The sequence below is a fragment of the Rana temporaria genome, chromosome 4 (assembly GCF_905171775.1).
Source record: "Rana temporaria chromosome 4, aRanTem1.1, whole genome shotgun sequence".
NCBI classification, from domain to species: Eukaryota; Metazoa; Chordata; class Amphibia; order Anura; family Ranidae; genus Rana; species Rana temporaria.
The window spans coordinates 437,580,639-437,608,422 of record NC_053492.1 but is presented as its reverse complement, the minus strand read 5'-3'; the positions used below and the strand labels follow the sequence as shown (position 1 = coordinate 437,608,422).

At 45.4% G+C, this 27,784-nt stretch overlaps 1 protein-coding gene across 1 annotated transcript in view; it reads right to left on the bottom strand.

Annotated features, from left to right (window-relative positions):
• Positions 1-11,387: 11,387 nt before the first annotated feature.
• INTS7 (integrator complex subunit 7) overlaps positions 11,388-27,784 on the bottom strand; it is a 94,166-nt gene continuing 77,769 nt past the window's right edge. The window contains exon 20 of the mRNA XM_040351479.1: positions 11,388-13,052. Within this exon, the coding sequence (XP_040207413.1) occupies positions 12,738-13,052 (315 nt within the window). The 3' untranslated portion in view covers positions 11,388-12,737. The remainder of the gene's footprint in view (positions 13,053-27,784) is intronic.

The following is a 27,784-nucleotide window of genomic DNA, read 5'->3' as shown; positions in this document are numbered from 1 at the left end:
CACAGGCGATCAAATACAACCAAAAGAAAGCTCTATTTGTGGGGAAAAAAGGACGTCAATTTTGTTTAGGAGCCATGTCGCACGACCGCGCAATTGTTAGTTAAAGCGACGCAGTGCCGGAAGCTGAAATTTCACCTGGGCAGGAGGGGGGTATATGTGCCCAGTAAGCAAGTGGTTAAAGGAACACTCACATTTATGAAGATAAAAAAGCGCTTGTAATAAAATATGATGCAGTGGCATCAGCAGAGCCCGTCCTGATGCCTTTCGTCTAATAAGACATCTTATCACCCAAGATGATGTTTTATTAGACATCACTTTGAGAAAATGTTCTTTTAAGTTTTGCTCCTAGTATTTATCACTTGCATATTATTATCTATGTGTTTGTAATTATATGTTTTTTTTCACCATCCACGTGGTTCACATACAGTGTAAACTTGGCACAATTTTGTTAGCCTCAGTTCATGCTGAGACAATTTATTAGCGCTGCACTTATTTTTACAATTTTCACCTTGCAATTGATCCCTTGCTGTGCCAGCTGCAGCAGCACAGTGAAGTTTTAGATGTTTAGGTGGTAGCAGCCGGGCTGCTACCTAACCATCTAAAAGAGACAGCATGGTATAGTTGTTTCATTTTTACATAACACCTTTTTCCATGTGGCCTCAGAATCTTCAAGGTGCGTTTTGGCAAAGCTCAGTCGTGACTACATGTGTCTTTTCTCGAGGAGTGACTTGTTTCTTACAACCCTCCCATACAAGCCACATTTGTGGAGATCTTGTGATATTATTGTCACATACACACAATGACCACTCTGTCATAAATTCTTGCAACTGCTTCAGCGTTGCTGTAGGCCACTTGGTAGCCTCTCTGACCAATTTCCTCCTGGCTCTTTTATCCAGTTTGGAGTGACGTCTTGATCCATGGAGGGTCTGTGTTGTACCAAATACCTTCCACTTCTTAATGATAGACTTCACTGTGCTTCTAGGCATTGATAAAGCCTTTGACATTTGTTTTTTGTATTCATCTCCTAACTTGTCCACAACTTTATCCCAGAGATCTTTTGATAGTGCCTTGCCACCCATAGTTGATTGTTTGCTTCAGTTGTACTACAGAGACTGAAATGCTCCAGGAAAGCTATTTTCATGCTGAGCTAATCAAAATGACCACAGCTGATCCCAGTTGAAAGTCAAATGGCTTTGTGTTCCATTGAAAAGGCGATTAGCTACACCTGATTGAGTTCACAAGTCATTTTTAGGAGGATAGTGATCCTTTTTCCAATTCTGTTTTTAAATGTTTTGTTTTTTAATTTTCTGACATGTTGGTGTTCTATCTTTCATCTTGTTATATGAATGTTATAAGTTGCATTAAGTAAACGCAGCTGGTTAAAACAAAAACGGTGTCTGTCTTCATTTCAGGCTCAAGATGCTATCATTTTAAAGGGGGGGGGATTGTTTATTTGTCCCATTCTTTATAATATAGGCCTCCTTCACAGGGGTGTACTGTTCTGAACACCCATGCAAAGGGCTGCGTTTACCTGTGTGGGAGCCACATGTTTTTTGTGTAGCCATATGCAGGCTGCCTGTTATAATCAACGACAGGTGGAGGGCTGTATGGATGTCCAAGCACATCCTCGAGTGTTAATCCATGCAGACATTCAGTGCCTTAAAAATTATTCCTACCCCTTGCAATTTGACATGGTCGTCCACCTAAATTGAAAATTTTGAGAGGTATGAACATTTTTTCAAGGCATGTACACTCAGTAATGTGCTTAGAGATCCGTGCAGCCACCCACCTGTCTTTGATTTTTGCCAGGTGGCATGCTTGAAAAACCTGTGCCTACTATGCGGGCAACATGGCCCGCTGCACAGAAGCACGAAACCGAATGCCTGTGTAAGTGAGGCCATAAAGGGAGATGGTACAGTTATAATAGAAGGGCTTTGCGGAGTAGCAGAGCTGTATATATATCTGTAGACTGGAAGAACATAAATACATATATCTTTTTGCAGGTATTTATTTTTCATCTGTGTATTTAGCAGATCGCCTGAAGTTCAGCTTTCAGTCTTCACAAGCAGTAACATTAGAGGTTCCTATTTTTTCAAGCTCTCACCTTTCTTCATCAGTACAGAATAATGTGTACCAGTCTCAGACAGTATGCAAACAATGACTGAATATTATCAGGTGATTGTTTATTAGCCTGCAGTAGCTCCCAGGCCAGTTTCCGCTGCACCTTCTATGACACCGTGCATTGCAGATTTACATGTGAACTGGGCGATATGTATGTTTACAAGTAGATATGTTTTTAGGAGGCTCATATGAATATTTCACAATGTACAAAAATAAATACATGGTGGGACTGCTGCAGTGCAGGTTATAACAATCTTTTTTGTTAACAAGTTAATCCAGGCATACTTCTAATCATTTTAAGGCTGTTCTGCAGGCAAATACAGTGGGAAAAATAAGTGTAGCACCCTGGAGTTTAGGCAGGGTTGCTCCTTACAAATTTACCCGGAAGGAATAATTAGCCTGGTTGATTGTTAGAGATCTATTGATTTCTCCCTAAGTCTGGCCTTGTTGCACTTTTCTCTTCTACCACTAGGTGGCCGGGTACTTGGCGGTACTAGATTTGAGAAGGGAAATGCAAGGTTAGGTTATGGGTATCTCAGCCAACGGGCAGGGGTTTTCTTGAATCCCTTGGCCTGCTGGGAGAGCCTATATATTTGGGTGGAGTCAGATGATCTGTTCCACCTGGACGGCTGTCTGGGTAGACGTGTGTTGTATTGCCCGGGCTGCTAGGCCGGAGATTGGGCCTATCCCGGGGCACATCTGGCTGCTAGGCTGTCTGAGGGCCTATCCAGAAGCAAGAGAGCAGCGCAGGGTTGAGATTGCGGCTTGCAGTCCACCCAAAAGTGAAGTTTCTGTTGGCCGGAGAGCCTGTCGTGGTCGGAGGTAGAGGGGAAGCTGTCGCCAGTAAGGGACTATCCGCCTAATTACCAGGGACCACAGTGAGTAACTGAAGCAAGTACCGAAGCAGCATTCTCACCAGATGGGGACAGTGGAGAATTGGGGAACAAGCCAGGGACCCAGCCAACGGAGGTGCCGCTTGCAGAGCAGCCTTGTGTGTCAAGCTAGGGCCCGAGCAGGCCAGTGGGGTGAAGCTTGAGAGGTATCTAGAGTGTCAAACTAGGGACCCAACATAGAAGCAGGCAGTGGCGGTTCATCCATAGAGGGCGCCGCCCCCTGTGGCTCTTGCACTGCCACTGAAATACATAGATTCATGCATTGCATGAATCCATGTATTTTCGCCGCTGCCGCCCACTATTCAGATGGCCGGATGGTGAGCGCCGGCCACCTGAATAACGGCAGCTGGTTGGCTGTGTGGAAGTGGGCACAGTGGCATCAATGGGCACAGTGGCGACAATTAAAGGGCACAGTGGCATCAATTGGCACAGTGGCGACAATTAAAGGGCACAGTGGTGCCAATCAAAGGGCATAGTGGTGACAATTAAAGGGCACAGTGGCATCAATTGGCACAGTGGCGACAATTAAAGGGCACAGTGGCGACAATTGATGGGCACAGTGGCTGCGTTTGATGGCATGGCACAGTGGTGACAATTGATGGCACAGTGACTGCGTTTGATGGCATGGCACAGTGGTGACAATTGATGGCACAGTAGCTGTGTTTGATGGCATGGCACAGTGACTGCATTTGATGGCATGGCATAGTGGTGACAATGATGGCACAGTGGCTGCGTTTGATGGCATGGCACAGTGGCTGCGTTTGATGGCATGGCACAGTGGTGACAATTGATGGCACAGTGGCTGCGTTTGATGGCATGGCACAGTGGTGACAATTGATGGCACAGTGGCTGCGTTTGATGGCATGGCACAGTGGTGACAATTGATGGCACAGTGGCTGCATTTGATGGGCACAGTGAGGCTGCAATTTTGAGCACCAGCCGCCACTGGAAGCAGGGGTGACACTTGAGGAAGATACCGCTGTGAAGATTGGAGGAGCACAAGGGATTCAGTGGCAGTGAATCAGTGGTTCTAGTGAAAGAATGGGATCTCAGTGGGCTGAAGAACTACAAGGAGCGATTGAAGTGAAGGTGAAAGAACTGTTGTTACGTTTTTGTTAGAAACTGTTCAAGACTATTGCCATCGGAGACAGCATTCCTGCACATGGTGTCCTGCTGGATGCCTTTCCCTGCAAGACTGTCCTCCTATTGAAGTCTCTGAGTCTGCCAATTAATCTTGCAAATTCCTAAGGGTGTCCTGGCCCTAACCATCTCTCCCCCCAAAAGTTTGTTTAGAGAAATAAATGTTCTTTTGCATTCAAGAAGTGTCTGGCGCCCAATAACTTTAACTACTCAGAACCCACAATGCCTCACAACCCACTACACACAGAAGGATGTCAGCTATCCCTGGCTAATTAGATCAAAGGATGCCTGGGACCTTGCTACATAGGTATTGAACACGTCAACATTTTTCTAGGTAAATATATTTCTAAAGGTGTCATTGACATGAAATTTTCACCACACGTCGGTAACAACCTGTCAGGATTATTGGGGTTAAAGTAATAAAATACCTTGGTGGGTACCTTTGTGCAGGGGGTTCATCATGTACTTCCCCCTATTAAACCACCTCTTCCTCCATGGGATCTGAATCTGGTGCTCTCGCTTCTCCAGGAACCTCCCTTTGAAAACATCAGAGAAATTCCTCTCTTGACACATCTCAGAAGGTGGTCTTTTTAGTGGCCATTACATCTGTCAGACGTGTTTCTGAATTGGCGGCCTTGTCTTGCAAGTCGCCATACTTGGTCCTCCATAAAGATAAGGCTGTGTTGCGCCCGCAACCTTCCTTTCTTCCAAAGGTGGTTTCGGCCTTTCACCTTAATAAGGGCATTGTACTTCCGTCCGTGTGTCCTCGGCCGGCGCATCCTAGAGAGGTTGTGCTACATACTTTAGACGTGGTATGTGCTTTGTGGGTTTACCTGTCTCCTACGGCTCCGTTTCGAAGGTCTGACTCACTTTTTGTGTCGGCATCTGGTCCACAAAAGGGCCTGGCGGTCTCGTCGGCCACCATTTCTCAGTGGATCGGGCAGACCGTCATACAGGCCTATGCTCTTAAGGGGCGGGCGCCCCCTTTCTGGTCACGGCACATTTAACAGGGCAAATTGGTGCTTCCTGTGCTTTTACGGCATCAAGCGTCTGTCTCACAAGTGTTTAAGGCAGCGACTTGGTCGTCCATTCACACCTTTTCCAAATTTTACAAGGTTGATGTGGGTGCATCTTCAGATGCTTCCTTCGGCCGCAAGGTTTTGCAGGCGGCTGTTTAAAGTTGCAACTTGTTTTGGAGTGAAGTTGTTTGTTTTTACTGATACTGTTCCTACCCCTCGTTTTTTGACACTGCTTGGGGACGTTCCATATGTCAAGAATTGTGAAGGCTGTGTCTGTCCATGGACGAAAAGAGAAAATGGGATTTTTTGTACTCACTATAAAATCCTTTTCTCTGTCGTCCATGGTCGGACACAGCACCCACCGTTCCTTTTTAGGTTTGTACTGCTTGTTACGAACTAAGGCTGCATTCTGCAGGGAGGAGGGTTATGTCCGGAGGGACCGCCCCCTGGGCGGGGCAATTCAACTCTGTAAAGTAACATGTATTTAAATATCTAACATGTTCTACCTAGTCCTCTCCTATGAACAGGAACATAACCCATATGTCAAGACTTGTGAAGGCTGTGTCCGTCCATGGACGACAGAGAAAAGGATTTTACGGTGAGTACAAAAAAAACATTATTTTATATTAGTGGTGCCTATAATGCCAATTTTTCCAGTTTTTTCATTGTCTCGAAGTTTAAACAAGGGTGGACATTTCAGCAAGACAATGATCCCAAGCACAAAGTCAAGGTAACTCAATTGGTTTCAAAGAAAAAAAAAATAAAGCTGCTAGAATGGCCCAGCCAATCACCTGAATTGAATCCAATAGAAAATCTATTGAAAAGAACTAAAGATCAGAGACTGTCCCATGGAACCTTCATGATTTCAAGACTGTTTGTGTGGAAGAATGGGCCAATACCACACCTGAACAATGCACATGACTTGTTTCTCCATACAGGAGGCGCCTTGAAGCGGTCATTACCAACAAAGGATTTTGTACAAAGTATTAAATACATTTCAGTATGAGTTCAATACCCTTTCCTTGTGTCATTCCATTTTAGTACACATAACCAAATTCCTGAACTTATTTGTTTTGGTTTCTTTGTATGTATGGATTGGATGGATTGTTACCGACATGTGGGAAAAATTTCATGGCAATAGCGCCTATTGAAATATATTTACCTAGAAAAATGGTGACGTGTTCCAGAAAATATCGGATTGCCTCTCGGGGGATCAGGGCAGAATTATTTCCCCTGCTGTAGCAATTTGGATCATGCTTTGTTGGGGTTTTTCACCTTCCTCTGGATCAACTGTGGGTATGGGATTGTGTATATGTTTTTTTTATTGGCTGAAGTAGATGGTCTTTTTTCAACCTATGTGTTCAATACGTATTTTACCCGCTGTATATAATAAAAACCCTGATAAATGCAATTATGTGCTGTAAAATCCAGAGACATGCTTTTTAAGTACCTGAATTTGATTGACTGAGTGGGAACATTTAGGGCTAATCAGGTCTCCAGCAGAGAGATGACCTGATCACTCTGTTGCTGTTCCTTTACTGTCAAATAACAGACTGGGGGGCAGCAAGGTGACCAGAGAAGCAGCAGAGAAAAGTCAAATCATCAGACTCGCTATGCTGCCTCATACAATTGTGCAAAGCTCATAATTGGTTGGCTAGAAATATACAGTATATTCTTTGGCAGGCAAGATCCCTCTTATGTATGTATTCAATTTATTGCTTGAAGCTCAGCTTTAAAAAGTGACACTCCGACCCAAAAGGACTGAAGAGAGACCTTGTGCACTGCTGGGTCATACCTCTGGCTAATTATTTCCACAGTGCTGCTGAAAACATCCCTTGCTATTCTTTTGCTAACCAATCTAACAGTATCTGTGAATAGGGGGATATAGTAAATTGTGTGTATATATATATATATATATATATATATATTTTTTCCCCTGGATGCTGACCTCACATAAAATATGTGGCCTCACTAGCCGGAGCTTTTTTTCTGTGGGGCCTCATATTTGTGTGTCTCCCAACACAGAGAACAGGGTCTTAGGCTTCTTTCACATTGGGGATAGAGCCGCGGTGACGGTATAGCCGCGCTATTTGTAGCGCGGCTATGCCGTCGTATTTACCGCGATATTCGGGCGCTAGCAGTGAGGTTTTAACTCCCGCTAGCGGCTGAAAAAGGGTTAATACCGCCCGTGTTGCGGGCGGTATTACAGCGGTTTCCCATTGATTTCAATGGGAAGGCGCGGTATACACACCGCAGTAAAGATGCGGCTAGCAGGACTTTTGGAGCGCTCCTGCTAGCGCACCGCTTCAGTGAGAAAGCCTTCGGGCTTTCACATTGAACACTACAGGGCAGGTTTTTTTCATGCGGTATAGCAGCGCTATTTTTAGCGCTGTACCGCATGAAAAACGCCTCAATGTGAAAGGGGCCTTACTGAGAGCCCCGGACTAACGATTGTGACCTGGAACACCATGATTACCTCCAATTGGCTACCACAGTGATCAGTCACTGTGAAGCCCATCCCCATGTTTTCTCTCTCTGTGAATAGAGGAGAGACATACATCATATCTCTCTTTTCCCTTGAAGGAAGAAGAAAAAAAGAGATTTTTAATACAGCTTACCTGTAAAATCTTTTTCTTGGAGTACATCACGGGACACAGAGCGGCATATTCATTACTATATGGGTTATATGGAGTACCTTCAGGTGATGGACACTGGCAATCTCAAAAACAGGAAGTGCCCCTCCCTATATAACCCCCTTCCATAGGAGGAGTACCTCAGTTTTGTAGCAAGCAGTATGCCTCCCAAAATGGTCCCCAAAAGAGGGGTGGGAGCTCTGTGTCCCGTGATGTACTCCAAGAAAAAGATTTTACAGGTAAGCTGTATTAAAAATCTCTTTTTCTTTATCGTACATCACGGGACACAGAGCGGCATATTCATTACTATATGGGATGTCCCAAAGCAATGCTTACAATGAGGGGAGGGAGAACATCTTCCTAAGACAAAAGGATTTAATTTAGAGATATACTCAAATCATAATAAATCCAACTTAGTTGAGAAAAAATCATTTTAAATTTTAAATTTAACTCAAAAGGGAGCCCCCGGAATCCGAGGGTCTCAAACTGCAGCCTGCAGCACTGCCTGCCCAAAGGCTGTATCAGTATTCCTTCTTACGTCCAACTGGTAGAATTTTGTAAATGTGTGGACAGAAGACCAGGTTGCCGCCTTGCAAACTTGAGCCATAGAGATCTGGTGGTGTGCTGCCCAGGAGGCGCCCATGGCCCTAGTACAGTGATGGCGAACCTTGGCACCCCAGATGTTTTGGAACTACATTTCCCATGATGCTCATGCACTTTGCAGTGTAGTTGAGCATCATGGGAAATGTAGTTCCAAAACATCTGGGGTGCCAAGGTTCGCCATCACTGCCCTAGTAGAATGAGCCTTTAATGATAACGGAGGAGGCAACCCTTTCAAGCCGTAGGCCTGAGTGATTAACTGTTTAATCCACCTCGAGATGGTGGATTTTGCAGCTGCCTGCCCCTTGCCATGACGTCCACGTCCGGCACTCCCCATCTCTGGCAGAGTGTCTGAAAGACCTGTGGATGTAGAGACCATTCCCCCGGCAACAGAGTCTGGCGACTTAAAAAGTCCGCCTGAAGGTTGTCCACTCCTGGAATGAATATTGCCGATATGCAGGGCACATGAGCTTCTGCCCATAGGAGAATCAAGCTCACCTCTCTCTGAGCGGCTTGACTCTTGGTTCCCCCTTGGTGATTTATGTATGCCACTGCCGTGGCATTGTCCGATTGAATTCTCACCGGGAACCCCTGCAACTTGGACGTCCAAGCCCTGAGGGCTAGTCGAGCAGCTCTGAGCTCCAAGATGTTGATGGGCAACTGCTTCTCTGGCTTTGCCCAAGTGCCTTGGCGAGTGCAACCATCCAAAATTGCTCCCCAGCCTGTCAGGCTGGCGTCTGTGGTTACTATCTTCCAAGCCACTGGGCTGAAAGACTTCCCCTTCAGTAGATTCTGAGGGTCTAACCACCAACATAGACTTTGTCGGACTCTTGATGAGAGCGGCAAAGGGATATCTAAGGCCTGTGGCCTCCTGCTCCATGCTGACAGGATGGCTGCCTGCAGGATGCGAGTGTGGCTCTGGGCGTACGGTACCGCCTCGAATGTGGCCACCATCTTGCCTAGTAACCTGAATTGTATCCAATAGAAAATCTATTGAAAAGAACTAAAGATCAGAGACTGTCCCATGGAACCTTCATGATTTCAAGACTGTTTGTGTGGAAGAATGGGCCAATACCACACCTGAACAATGCACGTGACTTGTTTCTCCATACAGGAGGCGCCTTGAAGCGGTCATTACCAACAAAGGATTTTGTACAAAGTATTAAATACATTTCAGTATGAGTTCAATACCCTTTCCTTGTGTCATTCCATTTTAGTACACATAACCAAATTCCTGAACTTATTTGTTTTGGTTTCTTTGTATGTATGGATTGAATGGATTGTTACCGACATGTGGGAAAAATTTCATGGCAATAGCGCCTATTGAAATATATTTACCTAGAAAAATGGTGACGTGTTCCAGAAAATATCGGATTGCCTCTCGGGGGATCAGGGCGGAATTATTTCCCCTGCTGTAGCAATTTGGATCATGCTCTGTTGGGGTTTTTCACCTTCCTCTGGATCAACTGTGGGTATGGGATTGTGTATATGTTTTTTTTATTGGCTGAAGTAGATGGTCTTTTTTCAACCTATGTGTTCAATACGTATTTTACCCGCTGTATATAATAAAAACCCTGATAAATGCAATTATGTGCTGTAAAATCCAGAGACATGCTTTTTAAGTACCTGAATTTGATTGACTGAGTGGGAACATTTAGGGCTAATCAGGTCTCCAGCAGAGAGATGACCTGATCACTCTGTTGCTGTTCCTTTACTGTCAAATAACAGACTGGGGGGCAGCAAGGTGACCAGAGAAGCAGCAGAGAAAAGTCAAATCATCAGACTCGCTATGCTGCCTCATACAATTGTGCAAAGCTCATAATTGGTTGGCTAGAAATATACAGTATATTCTTTGGCAGGCAAGATCCCTCTTATGTATGTATTCAATTTATTGCTTGAAGCTCAGCTTTAAAAAGTGACACTCCGACCCAAAAGGACTGAAGAGAGACCTTGTGCACTGCTGGGTCATACCTCTGGCTAATTATTTCCACAGTGCTGCTGAAAACATCCCTTGCTATTCTTTTGCTAACCAATCTAACAGTATCTGTGAATAGGGGGATATAGTAAATTGTGTATATATATATATATATATATATATTTTTTCCCCTGGATGCTGACCTCACATAAAATATGTGGCCTCACTAGCCGGAGCTTTTTTTCTGTGGGGCCTCATATTTGTGTGTCTCCCAACACAGAGAACAGGGTCTTAGGCTTCTTTCACATTGGGGATAGAGCCGCGGTGACGGTATAGCCGCGCTATTTGTAGCGCGGCTATGCCGTCGTATTTACCGCGATATTCGGGCGCTAGCAGTGAGGTTTTAACTCCCGCTAGCGGCTGAAAAAGGGTTAATACCGCCCGTGTTGCGGGCGGTATTACAGCGGTTTCCCATTGATTTCAATGGGAAGGCGCGGTATACACACCGCAGTAAAGATGCGGCTAGCAGGACTTTTGGAGCGCTCCTGCTAGCGCACCGCTTCAGTGAGAAAGCCTTCGGGCTTTCACATTGAACACTACAGGGCAGGTTTTTTTCATGCGGTATAGCAGCGCTATTTTTAGCGCTGTACCGCATGAAAAACGCCTCAATGTGAAAGGGGCCTTACTGAGACCCCCGGACTAACGATTGTGACCTGGAACACCATGATTACCTCCAATTGGCTACCACAGTGATCAGTCACTGTGAAGCCCATCCCCATGTTTTCTCTCTCTGTGAATAGAGGAGAGACATACATCATATCTCTCTTTTCCCTTGAAGGAAGAAGAAAAAACAGGTGTGTAAATAAAAGAAATAAAATAAGAAGAAAAATAAAAGAATAATAATAAAAAATATCTAAATCAAGGTTTGGTCTAGGTCAGTGTTTTTTTGGAGAGGATTTTCTCTTTTTTTTTAAATTAGCATCAGTGTGTTTTAAGCAGGGTAAAAAACAAAATGCGCCCTATTGTTTCTGGGCCCTACTACGAGGACAAAAAACATACACATATGTGCCATCGCTGCATCCTCAGAAAACAGGATCATTTATTGTGGGTTGTCCTTTGGTGCAAGGTTATAGTAGTAGCAAGAAAAATACAGCTAAATTTGTTAGGTACAATATAAAAGATGACGTTACGGTAAGTAAATAGCAAACATGTCAGGCATGGAATTTTCTATACCACTACCAGCAATAGAATTGGGTATTGAGGACGATCTAGGGGCCTCCCAATGGTGGATTTACATAAGACAAGTTATGGATCTTTGTTGGCCCCCAATGGAATAATGTAATGCTGCGCCCTACATACTTCCCATTAGTAATTGAATACATATAGTATTTACCCATTCAGGGAGTCTTGCGATTCTTAAACCCGTTTCACATGAGGCAGTTTTCAGGTATTTTAGCGCTAAAAATAGCGCCTAAAAACTGCCTCCCATTAATTTGAATGGGTGCTTTCACACTGGGGCTGTGTGCTTGCAGGACAGTAGAAAAAGTCCTACAAGCAACATCTTTTTGGGAGGCAGTTGGAGCGCTGCAAAAAGCGCATTGAAATGAATGGGAAGCGCTTCCAAAGCGCCTTGAAAGATTAGAACGTGCCACAAAACGTGTCACCAAAAGCGCCGTTGAAGCACCGCAAAAAATGACCGGGGCTTCAACGGCTGTTTTAGCAGCGCTTCAGTGTGAAAGGGGTCTAACTAAATTTACCCAGGTCTTTATAAATACAAGCAGCACCCTGTCTGCATGTGTGCCGTGTCTTATGGGTGGATTCCTTCCCCCTCTGCTTGCCCTGACATATTATTCAAAACCACAGATGCATCTGACTTGTCACACCTTTTAGCTATCCAGCACCCAAAGAACCTCCTGAAGAAGCAGTTTCTGCGAAACATGTCAAGCCATCTATAGCAGAAATACTATATGCTACCTTAAGCCAGCAGGTTTAGGAATATTTAACAGTATATATCATGTCCTACTAAGGGTGTTTTTAATGCATTTTCACTGTCCACTGATTTCCTGTGTTTTAAATGTGCATCAATAAAGGTGGAATTTAATTTTATATATCTGTATTCTTGTGCCTTTAAAGTCCATGGATTTTGCCCAATCAAGTTTTCCCAAGTAGTTGTATTGCTTTATAGTGGGAAATTGCGCACTTTATTATTTTTTTTTCTGGGTCCTAGCATTACCAAGTACCCATACATTTTCCTTTAATATAGAATGTATACGTAGTCAGGTCAAAAGGGGAAAAAGGATTGCAAGCACACACAAAAAAGGCACACTATATGTACTTTCTATTGACATTTTATATATAAAAAAAAATAACAAAACCAGTCGTAGTTGGACATAAAACAGATCATCTCATAGTAATGTTAGAATCGGGAAAAAGCGCTTCTCTGTTGCTGGACAGGCTGCTGGGCAGGCTGCTGGACCGGTTGTTGCTGCTGCTGTTGCTGCTGCTGCTGTAGCCGTACCTGCTGAGTGTATGGATCTTCTAATGATTTGACGAAGATTGTGGTCTTGGGTCCGGTTTTCCAGAGCACGCCATTGGAGTCCACCACAGAGGATTCTACGGTGATCTGGTGTGTCCCCAACACAGAGAGGTTTAACAAGAACTGTGTACTGAAATAATCATTATGAGGCTCCACCCTCTGCTCTATCTCACTCCTTACACCTTCCAGAGGCATCTGAAAATAACCAGGAAAGAGGTTGGTGATGAATTACTAAACATACAGTACAAAAGCACAGCAGAAATGATTTCAGCAAAAACAATGGCCATTGCCTTAACAAGCCTTTACTAAGATAAATTCCTTATATTTTTAGTCATGTTTAAAAAGAACCTGTACTGTAACTGTAATGTAAAACTTAAGGGCCCAGATTCAAGAAGCTGTTGCGCCCGCGCAAACATAGGTTGCGCGGCGCAATAGCTGTTCTGCTCCCGCGTAGGGAATGCCCCTGATTCAGGAACATCGCTACGCGGACTGCAGCCTAGGATATGACAGGCATAAGCCTCCTTATGCCTTCATATCTCAGGCCGCATTCTTGCGTTGGCCGCTAGGGGGCGCGGCCATTGTGATCGGCGTATAGTATGCAAATTGCATACTACCACCGATTCACAAAAGTTGCGCGGGCCCTGCGCACGCAAGGTACGGAGTTTCCGTACGGCGACTTTAGCGTAAGGCTGCCCCTTCTCATAGTAGGGGCAGCCAATGCTAAAGTATAGCCGCCCTTCCCGCTCGTGAAACTTAAATTTCACGTCGTTTACGTAAGTGATTCGTGAATGGCGCTGGACGCCATTCACGTTCACTTAGAAGCAAATGACGTCCTTGCGACGTCATTTGCCGCAATGCACGTCGGGAAAGTTTCCCGACGGAGCATGCGCTGTTCGCTCGGCGCGCCTAATTTAAATGATTCCCGCCCCCGGCGGGATCATTTACATTAGGCGCCCTTACGCAGGGCTAATTAGCATAGCGCCCGGCGCAATTTACGGAGCTACTGCTCCGTGAATCGCGGGCAAATCCAAATATTTGCGTGGGCGCAGAGCAAAATCTTTGCCCTTTGCCCACGCAAATATTGCGCGGCTCTACCTGAATCTGGGCCAGGGTATATTTATATGTGCAGCTAAAGCTACCAGTCCTCTGAAGCACAATCTGTTTTTGAATCGCTTTTCAGAGGCAACTGACGAATGGTAAGGAGGCAATTGATCAATTCTTGCCGCCTGTTTTAACCCCATTTTTGCTGACAAATGCACAACCATAAGCAATGCACACAGTGGTGGGGAATTTGCAGCGCTTCCCTGTTCGTCCACCTGGGTTGGGTTTGGCAGATCACTACACTACATGTCGGGTAGTTTTGCTTTGCACCCACAGCATATAAACACCCCTGTGTAGGTATAAAATATATGTATGGGATATGAAATATATAAATCCAATACATATACTTTATACCTACACCCTGTCCACTGCCTATAGCAGCTTAAAATGAACACTAAAGGCAAAAATGTTTTTTTTTTTTTTAAATTACAAACATGTCATACTTACCTCCATTGTGCAGCTCGTTTTGCACAGATTGTCCCCGAATCCTGTCTTCCTCGGCGGCTGTCTCGGCTCTTCCTTGCAAAAGCCTTCCACCTTCATGCAAGCGAGCTCGCATAGTGGAAAGCTTTTGCGGGCGCGCTCCCGTAATACAGCGGCGGGCATAGCCGCCGACTGTATCACTCGGCCCCGCCCCCGGCGTGCCGCGTCATCAGATGTGATTGACAGCAGCGCCAGTCAATGGCTGCGCTGCTGTCAATCCGTCCAGCCTTGCCAATCAACGGCCAGGCTGAGAACCGAAGAGCATCACAAGGACGCGCACGGGACTTTGCGAGGGGTGAGGTAAGTAAAACGGGGGTTCGGGGGGGTGTTACCGTCTGATGCATTAAGGTGAAAAAACATTTACCTTTACAACCCCTTTAAGGTGGAGTAAAAATACAGCTCAGTCCAGAAGAGTGCAACAGGGCTAACACTGTAGACAACAGATGGTGAACACCCATGGTGTAGCGGCCCTACAGCAAACCTCAGAAAACCCAACTGAGTGCTGGAAAGATGGGTACATGCAAGTACGCATCTTTTATATGAAAAAAACAAAAACAAAAAAAGAGACTAAGTTCCTAATTAAGGTATGCAATGACAGATCTTGTCAATTCTAACTACAGTACAATTTGTGGACCAAAATTAAGATATTCCAAACTTTGAGGTCCAGGATAGGGTGAATGTCCTTTTTTGGGTTTTGGGACAGTGAACAGGTTGGTGCAAAACCCTTGGGCTGCTCTACTGCAGGTACTAGAGCTATCCCACTTTGCTCTAGAAGGTACAAAAGAGCCAACAGATCTAGAATTCTAGTCCACGGGAAGACACAATAGGTTCTCAGGAAGAAAGCAAGGATGCGGCAGGTATTCTGAGAGGACAACAGATATTATCTCCCTTTCTGAAAAGTGTGTGGGGGGCACAGCTTCATGCGGAGGAAGGCTTGTCTGAGAAACTAGAGTGCAGACTTGAATTGTGTGACTTGGCAAGTGAACAGGGAGTCAGGCTTGGAGGGTCTCAACGTTGAAGTTAAGGGAGTGGAGAAATGAAAGGGACATTTTTTGATAAACAGAGTCAAATGACTTAGTAGTCTGCTAATTCGGCGTCTTTCACTGAAGAAGATAAGTGCTCTTACCACCAGTCACAGCACTTCAAAGTGCCCTACACATATTCACCAACAGGAGGCCAATGCGAGAAACAAGGCAAAGGAGGAGGAGGAAAGTTTACTTTCAGTGTTGAGGTATTTTGCCCAGTCAGAGCCAGCAGGGGGTTACGGGGAGCACACAACCTATCAGGGCACTTCCAATCTTTGTCAATAAACGGTTAGAAAATTGGGTGAAAAAGGGAAATGGTCCTTTATGACCCCCAAGTCGGAAATGGTAGAAGCACTTTAAGTAGTTTAAGGATGGTGTGCACTGTATCAATAACAGCTGAAATGTACTTTTTTTTTTTTTTTACTTGGGAGCCATAGTAGTAGACTGCAACTTCTAATGCCGCGTACACACAATAATTTTTCGGGTTATAAAAAAAAAAAAGTTTTTCAGGCTCTAGAAAAAACGAAGTTTTTTCCAACCCGATCATTAAATCGGCCTTGCCTACACACGATCATGAAAAAAAAATGCTCTAGCAAAGCGCGGTGACATTCGGATGAAGCCACCCTTTGGGCTGCTTTAGCTGATTTTGTGTTCGTAAAAGATGATTCACGCTTTCTGTCTGTTACAGCGTGATGAATGTGCTATCTCCATTACGCACGCTAGTTTCACCAGAAAGAGCGCTCCCGTCTCATAACTTGCTTCTGAGCATGCGTGGGTTTTTCACGTCGTCAAAGCCCACACACGACCATTTTTTACAACCCGAAAAACGACAACGTTAAAAACGTTGTGAAAAAATAGAGCATGTTCGAAAAAAAAATTGCCTGTTTTTCAGAACCCGAAAAATGCTCTGAAGCTCACACAGGATCTTTTTTAATGACATAAAAAAAAAACAAATTTTTTAGAACCCGAAAAACGGTCGTACGCGGCATGAGGCCTCATGCACACTAGACATTATAAAAAATGCCAGTATTGTTATCCATTCAGTATGTGCACTCGCCCTGCGCCCCAGCGGGCATGTTGACGTCACCGCTACCATTTCCTCCGCCGGACGCAGGTTTTGTCGTAACAGACATTATCAATGGGGCACAGGACAAGTGTACATACTGAAAGCCTGTATATTTCTGTGCATTTAGGAGTAGACTCAATCGTTTCTTCTTTTTACAACTATGCTCCATATTACCCGGTCCGAGCATCTATAGTGAAGAGTTTGAATATTACCTCTAAACAATAATATCAGAGGGCAGCTGGAAAAAAAAGATTCTATATACCAAGAGTGAGGGGTGAGCTCACTAAAGTGATTGCAGACCTGGATAAGGTCTAGTTTTTCTGGTAAGAAGCTGATTATGCTTAACTTAACATTGGGACCGTCTTATGTCTTTTTGTACTATGCCACTGATTATATGAATTGTTATATTAACTCTTTAATGTGTCATGCATGACATTTTTTATTTCGCTATATGCACTTTACTATATGATTAGGGACAGCCCAACACTTTCTTTTTCTTTTTAGTTGTTTAATATTGGTGTGTACAATATTGTAAGTGCAGTGGTTAAGATACACAAACTTTTGAATTTAGTTTTGCATCAAGCACGGTTATTTTCTTCCTTTTAAATTATATTTAGCCAGCCAGGCATTTTAAAAGGGCTGTCAACAAAGGGCAACAGTTAACACTGAGCTGTAGGGGTGCGGATAATGATAATGGCATCAAGAGTAACAAAATATGTCATGACTTTGAATTTATATTCTCTATTCTTCAGAAGTATCTTCTGCTAAGCAAGCCTTGTTTTCTTTTCTTCTGATAGCTACATATAAAAAGCCAAGGTTAAATTGTATAGAAAGAACCCCAAACAAATAAATTGGCCACAGTGTCAGGAAGATGATGTGCGATGGCTGTGCCAAGCCACCACCGATAAACACAGCTTCCAGACATGTTCCTGGGGCACTGGAGGGTGAAGGCGCTATCAGCACTGTGCCTGCACTTGTGATGGGGTTGCTCCGTAAGCGGTCTGTGAAGGCCATTGAGCTGTGACCTCACAATACATATGAATGTGTAATCAAGCTTCTCCACATCATTGGAGGCTGGTAACAGTCTGATTTGGAAATCACTAGACTGATGTATATTTATGCACATTAAAGGGAAATGCCGTCTTATAATAAGAAAGTGCCACATTAAAGATAGAAGAGCTGTTCAAGGAAATCATATACAACAATCAGAGGGAAGGTAGGGTTAGACTTGCCCACCTACAATATTTGTCCACTGAAATTCTGCAAAGTATTCTAATAATTCTTGCTGTAAAAATGGCCAATTAAATATACCAGATGATAAAATATACATAAAGCTTTTGGACAAAAAAAAAAAAACAATTCTGCAAGATTGAAATGTATTTTTTTTCTTTAGATACTACTTTAAAGTGGTTGTAAACTGCTATTGAATAATTGTTCCTATAGGCTGCCTATAATAAGGCTAACCTATAGGTACTGTAAATATCTCCTAAACGTGCGCCGTTTAGGAGATATTTACTGTATATGCAGCCGATTATGTCATCAGGGCATGCGCTCTGAAGGGACAGCCACCTGTGGTGTTCCTTCAGAGTCCTGTGCTGTGAAAGGTGGCTCCCACGCCAGTCACGCGGCTCTGGCCAGTCACACAGCCGGAGTCTGTGGTCCCAGAAGGAAGACCGGTTAAGATAGATGCGGCCTCCAGCAGTGACAATGAGCGCTTCGTTTGCAGGTAAGTTTCACATAAAAACTAGCACATTATGCATTTACTTTGCAGGTCAGAAAAAAAAAAACAATACACAGCGGTTTACTTCCTCTTTAAGGGCCAATTCACACTATATGCGGTGACAGATGTTTTACTGCATGGTAAAGGATCTGTCACTACAGGGGGACACACTGCAACGCAGCGTGCTGCGATACACTTCAGACATGCTGCATTATATCCAAAGTGACTTGGAACCAGGCCTGGACTGGGACAAAAAAATAGGCCCGGCATTTTAGACTGAGCAGCGGCGGCGCTTTGCGGCAGCAGTTAATGATAGGATGTGGGGTTCCAGCACCTTGTACCTCTGGACCCCTTTACATTACACAGCACCCTGCACCTCTGTAGCCCTTTAAATGACACAGCATCCTGCACCTCTGGACCCTTTTATATTACATAGCACCGCACCTCTGGATCCCTTTACATTACACAGACATCCCCTAACAGTTCTGGACCCCCTGCATGTTACACTGGGGGGAGACGTGACATGTGGCCCAGGGGGCCGCCGCGGACTGTTGCGGCCCACTAGCATATGCCCGGTATGCCCTATGGCTAGTCCGGGCCTGCTTGGAGCTGCGATAGCCACAAAAGGTGGCTCTACAAAATATTGCTTTTAGGGGAGTGAATAGTTATGCACATTGACTTTTTCTGTTATTTTGTCAAATTTGTTGATTTTTTTTTTGTTTGTTTTTTTGTGAAGCAAACACATCTTCAAAGTTGTGGGCATGTTCTGTAAATTAAATGATGCAAATCCTCAAACAATCCATGTTAATTCCAGGTTGTGAGACAACAAAACACGAAAAATGCCAAGGCACTGTATATATTGTATACATTATTGACGGAAACCTGAAAATGTCTTATTTGATGCCTGATAATCTCTTTTGTTTTGGAAAATCTTCAATAAAAATACGGTAAAAGAAAATTTGAATTGTATGGCCAGCCTTAGAGCTACAAAATCATTTGTAGCAACCAATCAGAATTCAGGTTTGTTTAGTTGCAGGGGGTCAAGCACTGATTTTTGATTAGCTGCTATGAGTTACATTTCGTTCCTTTTCTCATTATGTTTGTCCTCAAAGTCCATGGAGAATGAACTTCAGTTACTGACATCTGTTTAGCGTCCAGAAAGAACATTAAGGCTCTCTGTCCATTTCGGCCGATCCTCTGTGACTCACCTACAGGCAAACAGCATCTTACCCATTCATGCAGCAGATCATAACAAATGTGTTTTTTTTTCTGCAGCAGAAATATTGAGCTCTGCCATCTGTGCAGAGTCGCTGGACCATTCAGGAGAACATCAGCTGATCAAAAAGTCCAGATGTCCAAAACAGAGCCATAAATAAAAGACTAACATTGCCGATACTGTGCCTGACCTAATAATGTGATCCTCTGACTCTCAGCCTGTTATTACCGCATGTATCCAGCATCGTAATATATTAATTCGCCATCCTGCGCTAGAAACAGATTGAGAATAAAGGGAACACAGACAGTTCCTTATTCAGACACTAGCATATGTGAGGCCAATGCTTTTTACCAGCACCATATTCAACCATGCAATTATTTTTATAAGAACCTTTCTGTGACAGAGAGGCTGTCATTTCCTTCTTAACATAGTTACTTGCTTGGTTGTCATGCTGAGCCTCTGGCTTCAAAAGCTCCTCTTCCTGGCATATTAACAAACCTTTCACGAGCCATAAACCCAAAATAAGGATGCATATTACTACTTCTGACTTTGTGCCATTCATTTTCCACATAATTGTTCTGGGTCAGTAAATCAAAAGTATAAAACACAGCGGCCCAGATTCTCAAAGAAGCGTCTATCTTTAGGCGGGCGTAGCGTATCTCAGATACACTACGCCGCCGTAACTTAGAGCGGCAGGTCCCGTATTCAGAAAGGACTTTCGCTCTAAGTTACGGCGGCGTAGTGTAAATGGGCCGGCGTAAGCCCGCCTAATTCAAACTAGGCTGGTAGGGGGCGTGTTGTATGTAAATGTTTCGTGACCCCACGTAAATGACGCGCTTTACGAATGGCACATGCTCAGTATCACGTTGAATTTTCAAAGTAAATTACGCACGCTCAATGCTTAGTCGACGTGAACGTAACCTACGCCCAGCCCCATTCACGGACGACTTACGCAAACGACGTAAAATACGACGCTGTTCGTACGTTTGCGACGTCCATACCAAACATGACTTACCCCTGCTTTATGAGGGGTAACTTTACGCCGGTCCGACGCCTTACGTAAACAACATATCTTGATACGCCGGGCGCACGTACGTTCGTGAATCGGCGTATCTAGCTCATTTGCATATTCAAAGTGGAAATATACGGAAGCGCCCCTAGCGGCCAGCGTAAATATGCACCCCAAGATACGACGGTGTAAGAGACTTGCGCCACTCGTATCTCGGCAACAGTGAGGCGTATCTGATTCTATGAATCAGGTGCAGAGATGCAACGCTCACACTCACAATCTGGAGATACGCCGTCGTAACTCCTTTGTGAATCCGGGCCAGCGAGTCATGTTTGTTTTTTTTGTTTTTTTTTTTATGTTTTTTTTTTAAACCGCAGAGGTGATCAAACGCCACCAAAAAAAAGCTCCACCCGTGGGAACAAAATGATAAAAATTTAGCTTAGGTACAGTTGTAGTACGACCGGGAAATTGTCATCCAAAAAATGACAGCGCTGAAAGCTGAAAATTGGCCTGGCCAGGAAGATGCAAAAAGTGAGTCAGGTTTTAAAGTGGTTGTAATGGCTGAAGGTTTTTTACCTTTATGCATTCTATGCAAGAAGGTAATAAAACCTTCTGTGTGCTGCTCCCCCACAGCCCCCCTAATACTCACCTGAACCCCTTCTTAATCCAGCGATGTGCACGGGAGCCTCGGCTGTTTTGGGTCTCTCTCTCTCCCCACTGGAAGAGACAGCAGAGGGAGCCAGTCAATCACAGCCAGTGAGCCAATGAGGAGAGAGTGGGACCGAGCTGTGGCGCTATGTGTCTAATGCCCCGTACACATGATCGCAATTTCCGTCGGGATAAACTCCAATGGATTTTTCTGACGGAAATGCGTTCAAGCTGGTTTGCATACACACTGTCACACCAAATACCGACCGTCCAAAACGCGGTGACGTATAACACTACAACGAGCCGATAAAAATGAAGTTCGATGCTTCCGAACATGCGCTGACTTGGTTCTGAGCATGCATGTTTTTTTCTCAGTCGGAGTTCCATACAGAATTTGCGATCAAATTTTCCATGGGAAAAAAAGAGAACATGTTCTCTTTCTAAGTCCGTCGGAATTTCTGATGGAATAAATCCGATGGGGCACACACGGAATATTCCATCTGACTTTTTTCCATGGAAATTCCGATAGTGTGTACAAAGCATTATAAACACACAGAGGCTCTGGAGCGAGCACGCACCAGTGCCCCCATAGAAATAGGCTTGCTATTGGGGGCAGTGGTCAAGGGGGAGGGTCAGAGACCCGAAAAGAGGATCCAGCTGCTCTGTGCAAAACCATTACACATAGCAGATAAGTATAAGAGCCGGTTCCCACTAGGGCGACTCGTCAGGCGGCTCAGCCGCCTGATGAGTCGCGTCCCATTCAATGCAATGGAACCGTTCTAATAGGAGCGACGCAAGTCGCTCCGACTTAGAAAAAAAGAGATTTTTAATACAGCTTACCTGTAAAATCTTTTTCTTGGAGTACATCACGGGACACAGAGCGGCATTCATTACTATATGGGTTATATGGAGTACCTTCAGGTGTAGACACTGGCAATCTCAAACAGGAAATGCCCCTCCCTATATAACCCCCTCCCATAGGAGGAGTACCTCAGTTTTGTAGCAAGCAGTATGCCTCCCAAAATGGTCCTCAAAAAAGAGGGGTGGGAGCTCTGTGTCCCGTGATGTACTCCAAGAAAAAGATTTTACAGGTAAGCTGTATTAAAAATCTCTTTTTCTTTATCGTACATCACGGGACACAGAGCGGCATTCATTACTATATGGGATGTCCCAAAGCAATGCTTACAATGAGGGGAGGGAGAACATCTCCAAGACAAAAGGATTTAATTTAGAGATATACTCAAATCATAATAAATCCAACTTAGTTGAGAAAAATAAAATTTTTAAATTTAACTCGAACAAGAGGAGCCCCCGGAATCCGAGGGTCTCAAACTGCAGCCTGCAGCACTGCCTGCCCGAAGGCAGTATCAGTATTCCTTCTTACGTCCAACTGTAGAATTTTGTAAACGTGTGGACAGAAGACCAGGTTGCCGCCTTGCAAACTTGAGCCATAGAGATCTGGTGGTGTGCTGCCCAGGAGGCGCCCATGGCTCTAGTAGAATGAGCCTTTAATGATACTGGAGGAGGCAACCCTTTCAAGCCGTAGGCCTGAGTGATTAATTGCTTAATCCACCTAGAAATGGTGGACTTTGCAGCTGCCTGCCCCTTCTTGGGCCCATCCGGTAGAATGAACAGCACATCTGTCTTCCGGATCTTCTTTGTAGCTTTAAGATAGGCCTTCATGGCCCTGACAATATCCAAGGTATGCAGCAACCCTTCCTTTCTGGAAGTAGGTTTAGGGAAGAAGGATGGTAATACCAAATCCTGGTTCAAATGAAAACTGGATATGACCTTCGGAAGGAAGGAAGGATGAGGGCGGAGAACGACCCTGTCCTTATGAAAAACAAGATATGGTTCCTTACAGGATAAGGCTGCCAGCTCCGAAACTCTTCTTGCGGAAACTATGGCAACCAAAAATACTAACTTCCTTGTCAGTAGAACCAAAGGAATATCAGCCAACGGCTCAAACGGTTGTTTCTGTAAACTTTGACAGAACAAGATTTAAATCCCACGGACAAAGCGGGGATTTAACTGGAGGTCTAATACGTAAGACCCCTTGAAGGAAGGTCTTAACCAGCGAGTGGGTGGCCAGCGGCCGCTGAAACCACACTGACAGAGCAGAAATCTGTCCTTTGATTGTGCTTAATGCCAATCCTTTATCCACTCCTAGCTGGAGAAAACTTAATACTCTATCGATGGTAAATTTGCGAGAAAGCCATCGCTTGGACTCACACCAGCCTACATAGGCCTTCCAGACCCTGTAATAAATCACCCTAGAGACCGGTTTCCTGGCTCTGATTAGGGTAGAGATTACTTTCTGAGACAGACCTCTACCCCTGAGAATCAGGGATTCAGCTTCCAGGCCGTCAAATTTAGATGCCGTAAGGCAGGGTGGAGGATCGGACCTTGCGATAGCAGGTCTGGCCGTAGAGGAAGAGTCCAAGGGTCTCCCACTACCATCCTTAAGATTAGTGAGTACCATGCCCTTCTGGGCCATGCTGGAGCTACCAGGATGACTGGTATGTGCTCCACCCGGATCCTGCGCAGCAGGCGGGGTAGTAACTGGAGCGGGGGAAACGCATAAAGAAGTTTGAACTGATGCCAAGGGCAAACCAACGCATCGGTTCCGCAGGCCATCGGATCCCTTGAGCGGGACATGAACCTGTCTAGTTTCTTGTTGAGTCTCGATGCCATGATATCCACGTCCGGCACTCCCCATCTTTGGCAGAGTGCTTGAAAGACTAGTGGATGCAGAGACCATTCCCCCGGCCATAGAGTCTGGCGGCTTAAGAAGTCCGCCTGAAAGTTGTCCACTCCTGGAATGAATATTGCCGATATGCAGGGCACATGAGCCTCTGCCCATAGAAGAATCAAGCTCACCTCTCTCTGAGCGGCTTGACTCCTGGTTCCCCCTTGGTGATTTATGTGTGCCACGGCCGTGGCATTGTCTGATTGAATTCTCACCGGGAACCCCTGCAATTTTGACGTCCAAGCCCTGAGGGCTAGTCGAGCAGCTCTGAGCTCCAAGATGTTGATGGGCAACTGCTTCTCTGGCTTTGCCCAAGTACCTTGGCGAGTGCAACCATCCAAAATTGCTCCCCAGCCCGTCAGGCTGGCGTCTGTGGTCACTATCTTCCAAGCCACTGGGCTGAAAGACCTCCCCTTCAGTAGATTCTGAGGGTCTAACCACCAACACAGACTTTGTCGGACTCTTGATGAGAGCGGCAACGGGATATCCAAGGCCTGTGGCCTTCTGCTCCATGCTGACAGGATGGCTGCCTGTAGGATGCGAGTGTGGCTCTGGGCGTATGGTACCGCCTTGAATGTGGCCACCATCTTGCCTAGTAACCTCATACATAGGCGAATAGTCGGTTCTTTCTTGCTTAGAACCAGTAGGATTAATTCCTTGATGGTTTTTACCTTCCTCAGAGGTAGGAACACTCCTTGTTGTTCTGTGTCTAATCTCATGCCGAGATATTCCAACTGCTTTGTGGGCTGGAAAGCTGACTTTTCTCGATTTAGGACCCAGCCGAACCTCTCGAGGTATTGGACCGTGAGGGCCACTGCTCGCTCCAAGCCGGGAGACGAGTGATCTATGACTAGGAGGTCGTCCAGGTATGCTAGGATCGTGACCCCTTGGATCCTTAGTTTGGCTAGGATTGGAGCTAGGACCTTCGTGAACACCCGGGGGGCCGTAGCCAACCCGAAGGGAAGCGCCACGAATTGGAAGTGACGCGAAGCCACCATGAAGCGTAGATATCTTTGATGTGGCTGATAAATTGGAACATGAAGGTAGGCATCCTTTATGTCTATGGACGCCATGAAGTCGTCCTTCTGGAGTGTGGCAGCTGCTGACCGCACGGATTCCATCCGAAATGAGCGGATCTTTAGATATGCATTTACCATCTTTAGGTCCAAAATTGGCCTGACATCTCCATTGGATTTTGGGATGATGAATAGGTTGGAGTAGAAACCCAGCCCCTGTTCCAGGACTGGTACCTCTACTATTACTTCCTGGGAAAGTAGATGATCTAATGCCGATCTTAATGCGGCTCCCTTTTCCGGATCGTTTGGAATCCTCGACTTCTGGAAATGAGGAGGAGGAAACCTTAGGAAATCTAATTTGTAGCCTGTGGCCACGGAAGACCGTACCCACTCGTCGGGAATGCTGGCTTCCCAAATCTCTGAAAAGAGTCGCAGCCTTCCCCCCACCTTCGTGGGTGGGGGCGCCCCTTCATAAGGTTGGCTTGGGGGCTGGTTTTGCTGGTTTGCGAAACCACTGCCTTTTGCCTCTAACAGCCTGTCCTTGTGATCTGCTGTTGAAGCCGAAGTTTGCTTTTGCAGGAGGCCGTCGATACTGCTTGGCATTAGAGGGCCCCTGCCCAGGGGAATACTGTCGTTTAAACGCAGGTCCCTGAACCTTCTTCTTAGTTGGCAAGAGAGTACTCTTGCCGTTTGAAATGGTCTGAATGTATTTATCTAGGTCTTCTCCGAAGAGTCGTCCTCCATGGAAGGGGAACCCTACCAGGAGCTTCTTGCATGGGGGCTCAGCCTCCCAGCTTTTCAACCATAAGAGTCTTCTCATATGGATAAGGGATAACGATAAACGTGACGCTTGCTGGATAGAATCCTTGATTGCGTCTACCGTAAAACATATGGCCTTAGGGACATCCGAAAAATTTTCTGCCTGCTGGGCCGGAATAAGTTTAAGCATCTGCTTAAATTGATCCGATAATGCTTGAGCGACCCCAATCGCAGCCACAGCTGGCTGTACTACTGCCCCTGCAGTAGTGAAGGAGTTCTTAAGTAGTGCTTCCAAGCGCTTATCAACTGGATCCTTGAACACCTGTATGTTTTCTACAGGGCATGTTAACGATCTGTTAACACATGAGATGGCTGCGTCCACTGCAGGAGTAGCCCATCTTTTGGAAAAATTTTCTTCCATAGGATATAGGACAGAGAACCTTTTAGGTGGTAAGAAGATCTTATCTGGCTTGTTCCAATCTTGGAACAAAATTCCCTCTAATAGAGGATGGATCGGAAACACAGCATTGCTTTGAGGCGCCCTCAGTGAGCCCAAAGCTGAAACCGTCGATACCTGGAGATCTGGTACTGGCAAGTTGAATGTCCTATGGACCAAGTCCGACAATCCTTGAATCCACCAGCTCTCCCTCAGGGAGACTGCCCCAGACTCCTCTGTATCCGGGTCTTCGATCCCTGAACCTACTTGGTCCGTGTCCAAGAGGTCGTCCAATTCCCCTGAGGAAAGGACCTCCTCTTCTGAGGGTCCGCGCTCGGGCGACGGAGATCTATTCCGCTTACTGCCCCGCATAGCTGCGGATATCATTTTTCCCATGCTTTTCTGCATCTCTTTTAAAGAGGTGAGTAATACCTCCTCCGTGACCATCTTAGGGTTGGACTGACCCGCGTCAGCTCCAGCCCCAGATCCCGATGGCCCCAAGGCTCCCTGTAGGGAAAACAGCGGCATACCATGGTACAATACCGAGGTACACCTGCTACCTATTGGTATTTGGAACTATAAAAGTTAATTGTCCAAACACCTGTTTGGGGGATAAAAAAATGCTTCCTCTCCCCTAGATGACTTTTTTTTTTTTTTTTTTTTCGTTTTTGTTTCAAATCCAGGAAAGAAAAAACATTCTGTCCCCCTGAGTAGTATTGCAAAGAAAAACTATGAGATGGAAAAGAAACAGCCTATTTCTAGGCTTGACAAAACAGTCCTCTGAAGACTGCAATATCCTTTCTGGCCACTGTGTGTCCTCGGCGCCCCGTGCTGCCGCTCTGGTCTTTCTCCTCAGTTCCAAAGTATTGATGGAACAAACAAGGAAGGGCCGCCCCTTCCTTTAAGCCACTGACCCGCCCTTCCCCCCCCAGCAATCTCAAACAGGAAATGCCCCTCCCGACAGGGGGAGGGGGGGGGATTTTGGGAGGAAGGGACCTCTCTGTTCCAGCAAACTGCAGCCTGCAGCCTGGAACACACGAGGAGGTCAGCGTTTTGCCTGCTTGCAGGCTCTGAGGAGGAAGACTGAATGGAGCATCGCCTGGAGGCCTGCAGGTAAGCAAAGCTCTCTGACACACACATATATTTTTATATAACACAGGCCCCACTCAATGCTTTTCCAACACTACAAGGGAGGTCACATCTTATGGGGAATAATACATAGAGAGCCATCCTATCTTTATGATATGTGACTAGTTTGCCAGATGCAGTGCATAACTTTAGGCATGTCCCCTGTGACCCCCCAGAAAAAAACCTGCTAAGAACCAAGTTCCGCAAGTTTTTCCCCTCACTTACCTGCTCCATGCCGCAGGACTTTGCCAAGCAAGAGGCCCAATCTTCCCCCATCTCCGTGGGGATGTCTAGACCTTCAGGCCCTGGGTTCCTATGAAGGATCCACTGTCCTGGGCCCATATAGCACCCTGGCAACAGAAAACTTTAGGTACCCAAAGGTTTCTAAGTTCTGGGCCCAGGGTCCAGCTCTCTAAAAAGAAAAGCATTATGGGCTATACCCCAAGGGTTTGGGGTCCGGTTACTGACCACTTTAGCGCTGAGGCTTTTTTGGACAGAACCGGTAGCTCACCTAATCCCAAGGATGCGGAGGCAAGCTAAACCATGACTAACACCTAAGACACTGGCGTAA